Here is an 11,920-nt window from a genome sequence, read left to right as displayed (position 1 = left end):
TTAAAGAATTGTAGTCAGGGACTCAAAAAGATATTTGAGCACCCATATTTATAACAGCATTATTCACAGTGGCCAGAAAGTAGTAGCAACCCAAGTGACCATCAGTGGACAAAGGAATAAACAAAATGTGGGTTATTCATACAATGGAGTATGATTCATTCACATGGCCCAACATGAATGAACCCTGAGGACGTTATGCTCAGTGATGTAAGCCAAACTGTGAAGTTGATGTTTAATGGGTACAGAATTTCAGGTTTGCAAGACGAGAACAATTCTGGAAGATGGTTGAGTAACGATGCGAATGTACTTAAGACAGTACTAAACTGGCCACAAGGTTAAGATGGAAAATTTTATGTTGTGTGTGTTTTACCACAATAAAAATTTTTGAAAAAAATATATGTTCATTTGAACCAATTCTTTGTTTTATTTTTCTGTTATAGTTTTTTTTTGTTTTGGTTTGGTTTTGGTTTTTGTGGAATAATTAACATGGAAGTAGAAGATGAGCCGGGAACATTCCTGTCTCTCAGTGTTGTATCCCTGCTATTTTGGCCAAAATAAGTAGCTCAAAATCTTTTCCTCTTTGGCATTCCACCTGTTTTTCTGAACACTTGATTCAATGATCAAGATAAATATTTTTCATTTTTATTTTTTATTGTCTTTCTGTTTTCTCTGAGCCTTTAAAAAATTCTTTCGAGGGGTGCCTAGGTGGCTCAGTCGATTAAGCGGTTAACCATCTGCCTTCAGCTCAGGTCATGATCCTGAGGTCCTGGGATCCAGCCTGGGGGGCGGGGGGGGGGGGGGGTGCGGCCTCCCTGCTCATGGGGAGCCTGCTTCTCCCTCTTCCTCTGCCCCGCCCCCACCACTCCTGCTCTCTCTCTCAAATAAATAAAATCTTAAAAAAAAAAATTCTTTCTGACATTAGGAGAAATAAGGCAATAGCTTAGCAATTTATCCTAGAATGTGTTACAATTAGAAGTATGTAAAATGACGATAATCTCAGTCTCATAAAACTGCATAAATAAATAAAACAGGTTATAATCTAATCAGAAGATCATTATTAGTGGGACGCCTGGGTGGCTCAGTCGGTTAAGCCGCTGCCTTTGGCTCAGGTCACGATCCCAGAATCCTGGGATCCCACATCAGGCTCCTTGCTCGGTGGGGAGCCTGCTTCTCCCCCTGCTTGTGTTCTGTCTCTCTCTCTGACACATAAATAAAATCTTAAAAAAAAAAAAAGATCATTATTAGTAATCACAATTTTATCTCTGTGTAATACGTCAGGGTTAATAAAAACAATTTGTATAACAAAGTATTTCATGATGACATCTTTTTCTTCAAATTTTTATTTAAATTCCAGCTAGTGCACATACAGTGTAATATTGGTTTCAGGAGCAGAATTTAGTGATTCATCACTTCCCTACAACACCCAGGGCTCATCACAACAAGCGCCATCCTTAATGCCCATCCCCCATGCAGCCCATCCCCCACCCACCTCCCTCCACCAACATGATGAAATTGAATATACAATCCTCGTAAGGGAAAACAACTGCAAACCACGTGAACTGTACCCTACGAAGGGTCACATTTGGTCCCACACTAACAGCAGAAAGATCTATTTTTTTTTAAGAGATACTGGTTGGTTGGTAATTAGAAAAACATTTCCCTGTGAAGCCCTGGTGATTTTAACTGTTGGTAGAAGAGCCAGCCCGCTTCACCTGTTAGACGGTCTTTGCTGCCATCTACTGGGGATTGTCATAATAAGTATACAAATTGGCCCCCAAAATCAACAATTACAATTTTACATTTTAAAACGCTCACAATAAGAGCCACCAAGATGCGCTGGGTACCCGCGGCACCAGCTTGGGCACAACCACCCTGCTCTGTGAAAATCCTGAACCAACCAGCAAAGGGACGCGGCAGCCCTGATTTTTCCCGACTCTTAGTCACTCCTCAGACCTTGGACCCCCTCAAGGAAGGTTTTTTTTCTTTAAGGTCAACGACACAAGAAAATCTCTCATCAGGAGATCTCACTTTGCTAACCTCCCAACATTTAAAAATGTTTGCTTTGGTCCTTAGTGTCATAACCCCCACCCCCAGCCAGTTTGTGTCTTGCCAACACACCGACGGGTGGAGGCAAACTTACCGTGTCCACTGGTGGACATAGACTGCCATTGAGAAGTCCTTCTGGAATCTTCCTGTTGGTTCCAGGACTTACTTGGTGCCCAGGATTCTCTTGTGAGTTCTATGACCCCAGGGACGTGAAAGCGCCATGCTGCCATTCCTTTTTGAGATCTTGCAGCCTTTCGGAGGGAACTACGCTCTTCGGACAACATTTCTCTCCCAATCTCTTTTTTGCCCCCTTGACTCTCTTCCGTCCTGCTGATTTCTCATCTCGTATCCCCTCTTCACTATCCAGAAAGACCCTCTTTTATTTGGAGCACGGGGAAGTCTGGTAGTGCCCATGGCATTTCCAAGAAGTGTTGTGTATATTTCCTATTATCTAAAGCTGTTGTCTAAGCTTGTCATGGTTTGAAATGTCAGCAGGACTTGAGAACATGTTTTATTTCCACTCTGATACATGCTTCCCCTGAGGCAATGAGCACCTGCTTAACCGAGGATGGGAAGGAGGGGGGAAAGGATTCAGATTTCCATTTATACATCAATGTCTGAAAATTCCATCCCCCTATATTATGTACAATGTGATCCTATTTTTGTAAAAGAAAACGAGAGAGAGAGAGAATGATGAGTAGAGAGATGGATATAATAACAAACAGGAAGCAGCACCAAGAGCCACTAAGAGGATGGCAACATTGTGACATATTCGTATGCCATGAACAGAACATAAGGCAGTAATAAAAAATGGGTAAGCTACTGTCATACTTAAAAACATGGATGTATTTTAGCAACAAAGTTGAATGAGTAAAAGGGATTCTAAGAAGACTAGCATTGGTATATTATTCTTCTGTTTAAAAAAAAAAAGCAAAACTAAACAATATATTCTCAGGCATGCACATGTCTTTAATAAAATTATTTTTTAAAGTAATGATGAGCTAGGATTGGTGATGGTGGTTTCCCCCAGGTGAAGAAGCTGAGAGACGGGTTCTCAGGGGAGCACCTACGTAGATGTGTGTTTTTGTCAATATTTCTTGGAGACAATAGGGGGTTCTTTTTTTTTTTTTTGATACCTTTTTTCTTTTTTTTACAAAAGTAAATCAACAAATAAGTATTAATTAAGGAAAAACATAACTGGACCAATTTATAATAGTTTCAATACAGCTCTGTGACTTGCATATAAAATTAAATTATTTAAAAGGATAGAAATAGAGCACATTAACAGCTAATATCTCTGGATATTGGAAGTATGCTTTTTAAAAAATCGCAGTGAGACTTAGAGGATTGAAGATGGACTACCGACATACCAGACCCAAATCGCTGTCGAGTCTGATAAGAGCTCTTTTAGTGGCGGGCTGAGAGGAGCACAGGCTGGAGGAAGTAAAAACATGTCTGTCCACGCACCTGTGCTATCCGTTCTCCTGTCCCCCTCTAGATGCTGAAATACATTGGCTTTGTGCATTTTTAAATAGACTGGAAGAAGGATGCAGGAGATCTGCCTGTACTATTTTTGCATTTTCTTGTGAATCTATAGTTATTTCAGAAACAAAGCAAAACTCTACCCAAGTGATTTCCAGTGTAAGAACCAGTGATGCGGGGCAACTGTTAGAAAATCTTAGGATGTATTAGAATCCCCCTTTAAATGGAGTGCAGGACTCCACCCCCAGGCTTCTGATTCAGTAGGTTTGGGCCTGATTGTTATTTAATTTCTTTTTTTAAATTTTATTTTATTATGTTATATTAGCCACCATACAGTACATCGTTAGTTTTTGATGTGGTGATCCACGATCCATTGTTTTCGTATAACACCCAGTGCTCCCTGCAGAACGTGCTGTGCCCTCAATACCCCTGGGTGTTATTTAATTCCTAACAAGGATCACGGTTGTGTGGATGCAGTGGGTGGAGGTCCACACCCAGAGGGTAGGAATGGTTGATCATACTTGCCCCACTCACCCTCTTCCTAAATCCTAACCGTATCCTGGAGGCATGGAGATATCCGCGGGGGCAGGGGAAGCGGTGTTCATCCTCTTTGTGTCAGCCACGCATTAGGATCTCCCGATGCCCCGGCCACCCCCCAGACCAGCCAAATCCTCATCTCTGGATGTGGCCCCCACGGGCCGGTGGCTTTTTAACTCTCCAGGTGCCTCCAACATGCAGCCAGATTGGAAAATGGGGCTGCAAAGAAACTTCTGGTGAAGTTAATTGATGAGTTAATTCGGGTGAAGTTAACTGATTAAGATAAACGAGCAGGTTGTATCATGAAAACATTTTCTAGATCTGGTGAAGGAAGTCAGACTTAATCACCAAGAGGGAGAACCACCTCCCACTCAGCCACAAGACTGCTCAGAGCCTGGTCTGGATGAGAAGCGAGTCCACATGCACCACCGGGACCCTGCCCCAGGGAAGGACCTTAAATCTTCCTCCTTAAACAGGACTTTTGTAAAGGGGCTGCCCCTGTGGGAAGGGACAGACTCAGAGCTCTGAAGGTTACTGGACCCAACCTACGAACTACACCCGCTTTTCTCAAGATTTCCCAAGACCAAAAGCATCCCTATCACTGGGAATTTCTTTCTTTTTTTTTTTTTTTTTTTAAGATTTTATTTATTTGACAGAGAGAGACACAGTGAGAGAGGGAACACAAGCAGGGGGAGTGGGTAGAGGGAGAAGCAGGCCTCCCGCGGAGCAGGGAGCCCAATGCGCGGCTCGATCCCAGGACCCTGGGACCATGACCCAAACCGAACGCAGACGCTTAACGACTGAGCCACCCAGGCGCCCCTCACTGGGAATTTCTTAAAAGTGCAGATTCTCAGGACATCAAAAACAAGGAAGATCTGAGAGACTCACTACCAAGGGGAGTCTAAGGAAGCATCAGGAAATGCAGCGTGGGATCCTGATGGGAGGCTGGGACCTGATATTACAGGAAAAGCAAGGAAATCAGTCAAGTATGGGCCTTTATCTGAAAGTACTACATCAGTAGATGTGCCATTCTAACGCACAAGGTTAATAGAGGAAATGGTGTGGGACATAGGGCAATCGTATGGACTTGAGAAAAATTACACGTTACCAAATTTAGCAAAATACTCAGGGTGCAGGTGACAAAGAGATTTGAACAGGCAGAGCACAAAGGATTTTTAGGGCAGAGAAACTACTCTGCATGAGACCATAACGGTGGGTGCACGTCATGCGTCTGTCTAAATCCGGGGAAGGTACAACACTGACTGACCCCTGAACTCTGGGCTTTGGGGGACAATAACATCAGCCTAGGCTCATAATTTGTAGCAAACGTACCACTCTGGGGGGGATGCTGATGGTAAGGGAGGATGTGTTTGAGTGGGGACGGGGGAGTCTCTGGGAAATCTCTGTACTTTGTGCTCAGTTTTGTTGTGAAACTAAACCTGTTCTAAAAAATGTCTTTAAAAAAAGTTGGGGGTGCCTGGGTGGTTCAGTTGGTTAAGCATCTGCCTTCGGCTCAGGTCATGATCCAGGGTCCTGGGATCGAGTCCCCCATCGGGCTCTCTGCTCAGCGGGAAGCCTGCTTTTCCCTCTGCATGCTGCTCCCCCTGCTTGTGCTTTCTCTCTCTGATAAATTAAAAAAAAAAAAATCTTAAAAAAAAAAAAGTTGCTCAGTGATTATTTGATAAATGATTCAGAATGTGTTTATACTTACAACGTGTTCATCTGAAATTCTAGTATCACGGGGTATCTCCTATCTAATCTGGCCGCCTTACTTGGATCATCCTATTTTACAAGGAAATAAAGGACAACGGGATAACAATCCGCAGCCACAATTTTATAAGGAAATATTGAAAACAAGACTTGCCTTTATTGCAACAGTAGCAACATAAACCAAAAAGCTTACAAGGAAACAATGGGACATAATTAAACAGAAAATGAAAACCAACAGGGAAGATGTCATCATTCCAAGATCCTCATAATTAACGTTTATGGAACATCTGTTGTGTTCCAGAAACCTTGCAAGTGCTCAAGACGTCCCATGTCATTTTTACAAAAATCGGTGACAGGTCACCATTAACTTCCTTCTTGGGGCTGATGGGACTTGGACCCGATCATGGACTCGTCAGGAAGTCACTTTGCATGTGTTTTTTGGTGGCGTTTAAAAGTTCCCAGCTGACGAAAGGCGCAGTTACACTCGTGACACGTGTAGGGTTTTAATCCCGAGTGGATGCGTCGGTGGACGTTGAGGTTCCCTTTGTGGCTAAACGTTTTCCCGCAGTCTTCACACGGGTAAGGCTTCTCCTTTGTATGGACCCTCCAGTGACTCCGCAGGGTGGAGTCGTGGGTGAACGTCTTGTGGCAGAGTTCACAGGAGTACGGCTTCTCGCCTGTGTGGATTCGCTGGTGGACTCGGAGGTCTGAAGGCTGCATGAAACCCCCAGAACAGGTATCGCATTTGAAAGGCCTCTCTCCCGTGTGTGTCCTCCAGTGAGTGTAAAACTGGGACTTATAACGAAATCCTTTCTGACATATGCTGCATAGGGCTGGTGTCTGTCCCGTGGTTTTTTCCCCAACAGGATGGACCGAATGGGACACAGGTTGAGCTGAGAATTCTCCTTTGGCCAAATATGGGGTCCCCTCTTGGGGCACTTCTTTGGAAATGGAGATGTTGTCCAGTTTTCTTCCTTTGGGATTTCTTGGACTCTTCTGAGAATCTCTTTTGTTCCCACTCCAAGTGGAAATTTGTCTCTCTGAAACGTGGGTGGGAGGTGTGTCGGCATTCACATTCATAATACCGGTTCCTTGTTGGAGATTCTTCCCACCGTCTGCCCTCGTAGAATCTGTTGAACGAGGGTTAACACACAACACTTAATAAAGAGCATTTTCAATGATACCAACCTCGTTTGAACCGAACACTGCTGTGGGCTGAGAACTTCCCATTAACCAACAAACCTGGGATGGGGTTGTACGTAGGACACTGTGGACAGTCAGTGATAGAGAAGACTTGACATTTCAGAGCTCCCTCCCCAGCATAGGAAGAAGCCACTAACTCCTCTGAATTTCCAGTTTCCATGCTCACCAGGACCCTGCAGAAGCTGAGGCTCTTGGGATGTCAGTATTGTTGTCTCCTCCAGATCTTCCATCAGATTCTTCTTCAAGTTCTCCTTGGGTCTCAGGCCCTCCCATACATCTTTCCCAGGAATGGTCTCTGGCAGGAGAACGTTCTGTCCCTGACAATGGGCAACCAAGTGTAGTTACCAACATGTCTAACTTTGGGTGTGGGAAGCTCTTGTCTCCTCTTTCCCCATCCTGCCCACCTCCCTAATCTGAGACACCAACTTTCTCAATAATACAGTGTGTGGATGTGTCCAGGCTTCCTCTGGGCCACTCATCACTCCCTGTCGATAACCAGTACCCACCATGCCTTTAAATCATGTCCACACATCGCAGCCTTTACGCTTAATTCTGAGCACTCCTCCTCAGGTCATCCGGCTTCCCCTGCCCGGGAAGCAAGGTGGCTCTAGGTCCAGGTGTCCCTACTCAGCACTACTGATATTTTGGTTGGATGATTCCCTGTTGTGAGGCTGTCCTGTGCACTGTGGGATGATCGATTATAGCAGCATCCCTGGTTTCTACCCACTAATGTCAATTCCATCCTCCAACCCCACCTCCATTCTGACAATGGAAAAAGGTCTCCGGACACTTGCAAATGTCTTCCAGAGGCAAAACAACTCCAGGTGAGAACCACTCCCTTAACGTAACGTATTGACTATAGTCATTTCCAAAACGTGTCCTTTGTCCGATTGTCATTTCATGGGATGCCTGAGAAAATCGGCTATGGAAAAATCAGCCTTCAGTTCATTACCCCGTGGCAAACTAACCTAGCACCATTTCATTGAGACTATTTCTTTCTTCCTACCCTTAACCCTAAAAGAGCTTCAATGGCAGACGGGCAAAGGCTGAGGAGTCTTCATTCTCCAGAGGCTCAGAGATGTCTATGGGCTTGATGCAATCATGGGAATTCCTAGGGTCAATGGGTCCAGTTCTGTGCTCTGCCACTATCCCAATTATTCCCCAGCTACCCCCACCGCTTCTTCCCGTCCCTTCTGCCACCACTCCCTAGAGATTGGGGAGGGTGTCACACTCACCTGCCCCGTTGACGGTTCATTGACTCCTGGCAGATTCTGCAGCTCTCTGCTAACCTTCTGGCTGTCCTCTGGACGTGTCTCGCTCACAGAGGATTGGGGCTTCTTGGACAAGTCCGTCACGAGGTCCATGTCACTGCCCTCAGCTTCAGCCATCTGAGCATCTGAACTTTGCACAAGAAATTCCTGTCCTTGTAAGGTGACTATGGTCTGGGGGGGCAAGGATCAACCAAGATCAGACTCACTGAGAACCGGAACGTAGCTCTGACTGTATGAAGCTACCATACACTCACACATTGTTGGAATTACTTGTTTAAAACAGCAACCTCCCAAGGTGTGACAACCAAAACTGTCTCCAAACAGTGTCAAATGCACCCTAGGGGGTGAAGGTGGACTTACCCCATCCCCTTGTGTTGGACAACCATTGGCCTAGCCACAATATCTAATCAACTTCAACACCACCCCATTTGCCCCCCACCACCTCAGCTAATACTCAGCCCTCAAACCATCATCCTAAAGCATGCCTTGTCCACTCCCGACCTCGAGCACATGAGGTATGTTGCGGTGAGAAATCCAACACCGCGCCCAAGTGAGATTTCACACGCTTGGCTTCCATCTCATTCAGCCGGTCTTAAGAATTCCTTTATCTATCATCCCAGATTAACATCTTAGAGTTGCCATGGCTATTCTCCCACAATGTTGTCGAAGCTCCTAATTCCCATTCTCGGCTCACCCCTGGAGAATTTCATCGCCTACCGGAGTGCTCAGGGAAGGGAGGATTGCCATGTTGGACCCGGTTCCCTCCTGCCCACTTACAAAATTACCTACAGAGGAGCCCGTCTCCCCATGACTGGTGCTATACACCAAGTCCCATCCCCTCCTAGATCCTGCAGACCCTTGCTTTTTCTACAAAGCATACAGGCGCCCTCCAGCCACCACGATGGAAAATGTTCCAACGTAAGGTCTTACCTGGTCTGGAGAGTCTTACCTGCGAGCCATTTTGACCGCTCTCGGAGGGACATTTGGCAAGCACCAGAGATTTCGTTTTGTTTTTTACTTTCACAACCGGGGGAGGTTGCCATCGACATCAAGGATGCCACTAGACACTACGATGCCGAGGGAAGCCCCCGAGGATGATCCATCCCAGTGTCACTAGTGGATCTGAGACCCCCATCGAGTTGGAAGCCTACTATCCCACCCTCCTCCTTTCCTCAGCATCATCCCAGGACTCTAGTTACCATGACAACGTAGCGCCCCTCTCTGTAAATTGTAGCCACTTTACTCAGGTAGGACCACTTTTAAGAGGGTCTCTGGAGATGTCAAGAATTATAAATGTAATGGACTGGACCGGTTACGGGCTCCTTTCTCCTGGAGCCTCTGGAATGTCCCTTACACAACTGTCTTCCACGAGAGGTCGTGTAGGGTGAATGATGGCAAAGTGCATAGACTCCTGAAACCCACCAGAGGCTAGTAACCTCCCATCTCCTCCCTGTCGTGACAGCCAGAAATGTCTCTCGACATTGCCGAGTGTCTCCTGAGGGGCACACTGTCTCCCACACTGACCCAGAAGAAAGCCCCCATGTCCTTTCTAGTCCAAGGGCACCGTGCAGCCCCCACACCAGCTCCCCCTTCCCTGTTCCCGTCAGGAGGGCCCTGCTCACCCATTTCTTGGGGGTCCGGTTGCTTCTCAGCAGGTCCCGCAAGTCTTTGCAGCTCTGCACACCACTTTCCTTGACTAAGACCTGAAGCTCCTGAGGCATGGAGATCATGAACTGCTCCATCACCAGCGTGTCCAGGATCTGCTCCTTGGTGTGAAGGTCCGGCCTTAGCCACAAGTAGCAGAGCTCACAGAGCCTCCCCAGGTCGTCGAGGGGGTCCGACTGCTCGGAGCTCGTAAACGCCCTGAAGCTCAGGTGCCAAGACTCACAGTTGCCGTCCTGCCTCCCAGTGAGGGCTCCCGGCGATGGTAGAGATTGCGGCAGCTCTGACCCGGGGCTGCCTTGGGGTTTCTCCTGACCCCCTGGAAATGTCTGGTCTGTAGCCATATTGACCGGAGAATTTTCCGGTATGACTCTGCAAACTCTCTAGAAGCTGGTGCCTAATCAAGACCTACCTAAAGGGATTTACTCTGGTTTTCCTCAGCAATGGACCCGCTGTTTGTTCAGAAGTCGGGGGGGAAAAAAGAATGAACCACATTAGTTTAACTTCTTACCCACCCCCTCCCCTCCAAACCCTTCACCCAAACACTAGACACCGTCCCCAACTGGTCCTGTATTAAATACCGTGGAAAGTAACCCCCACTATTATTTTTCCAATGTCCACCTTTATAGTATAAAAGGTGGTTTCAAAGGTCTGAATGGCCCCCTAGATTCTGAGCTTTAAATGTACAGAGGTGGGCCCAGTTTTCTCATCTGTATGTTGGGACAATATCATTCTTTGCAGAATACAGAAAAATGTTTACAACCTGAGAATTTCATGTGGTGTAGTAACACTGGAAATATTAATCTAAGATGGTCCCCCAACACATTTCCTTGTTGATCCCAGGATATTGCTTTGTTCCAGGAAAGGGAGGACTCAGAAGAGTCCTAACAGGCTTAACAGATACTTTGTTACTGTGGTAAGATGCACCTGGCACTAACACAAAATTCACCATTTTTAACTCTTAAAATGCACAACTTTGCGGCACTACTCACATTTGCAGTGCTATGCAACCATTCACCGCTGTCTAGTTCCAGGATTTATTCATCCCCCCAAAGGAAACCCTGTCCCCCTGGAGCAGGCGCTGCCCCCTTCCCCACCCCCACCCCCAGGCAATCCGTTAATCTGCGCTCGGTCTCTATGGGTTAAATACCTTAATCTCATCCCAGAAAACGGATTTAAAACCCAACGCTCTTTGAAATTTTCAAAAAGCAAGATTTTGAGAGCTAAGAGCTTTTAGGAGGTTCTCAACCTAGCTTCCAAAGGCAAGAACCACCTTGATAATCTGCAGATATCCATTTTATTCCAAGAACAACAGCTACGTGGGGCGTCTGCCTTCGGCTTAGGTAATGCTTCCAGGGTCCTGCGATTGAGCCCTGCTCAGCGGGAGCCTGCTTATCCCCTCTCCCTCTGCCCCTCCCCCCTGCTTGGCAGTGTGCTCTCTCCCAAATAAAAATCTAAAAAAAAAAAAGAACAACAGCTACAGAAAAATGCAACCCACACTTTCCTTCTAGTGAGAGGTCAGGGGTCAACCTGAGGAAGGGATGAAGACTTGGGGGTACTCAGCAGGCCCCTGAGAGCCACGTGGCACCCAGGTAGAGAAAGGGGCTTTAATCCTGGCTGGGCTAGTAGGTTGATAAAAGGTCCTTATTTAAAGGTTTGGTTTTTACCCTGTGGAGAACAAAAACCCGGCGATGTGTTTTTAAGCAACAGTATGGCAAGTTTAGAAATCTCAGGAGAACCATGTGCCACACGGAATTCAACGCTAATACATTTGCCTAAAATCCCTAATAGTCAACTTTTGTCCTATTTCAGATCATTGGGGAAGGCTACTTCAGCCCAGTGTTGTTTTAATCCCATGTTCTAGCTTCATTTAGCTGTTAGCTAAGTCAATCAGCTCTTGGGAGGCCATAATCCTTCTCCATAACTTGGGGACAATAAAACCTACCTCTTACATTGTCTGAGGATAAAATAAGAGGATGCCGAGCACACGCCCAGCACATCTTTACCCA

General features: G+C 46.1%; 1 protein-coding gene across 1 annotated transcript; it reads right to left on the bottom strand.

Annotated features, from left to right (window-relative positions):
* Nucleotides 1-5,629: 5,629 nt before the first annotated feature.
* On the bottom strand, nt 5,630-10,255 carry LOC118549922 (zinc finger and SCAN domain-containing protein 5B-like). The gene is made up of 5 exons (XM_078062648.1): nt 9,872-10,255; nt 8,214-8,420; nt 7,145-7,295; nt 6,205-6,815; nt 5,630-5,686 (listed from the first exon to the last, which is right to left on the bottom strand). The coding sequence occupies exons 1-5, from the start codon at nt 10,253-10,255 to the stop codon at nt 5,630-5,632; spliced, it is 1,410 nt and encodes a 469-aa protein (XP_077918774.1).
* Nucleotides 10,256-11,920: the final 1,665 nt, after the last annotated feature.

The sequence above is a fragment of the Halichoerus grypus genome, chromosome 15 (assembly GCF_964656455.1).
Source record: "Halichoerus grypus chromosome 15, mHalGry1.hap1.1, whole genome shotgun sequence".
Classification (NCBI taxonomy): Eukaryota; Metazoa; Chordata; class Mammalia; order Carnivora; family Phocidae; genus Halichoerus; species Halichoerus grypus.
This window is presented reverse-complemented; position numbering and strand designations above follow the sequence as displayed.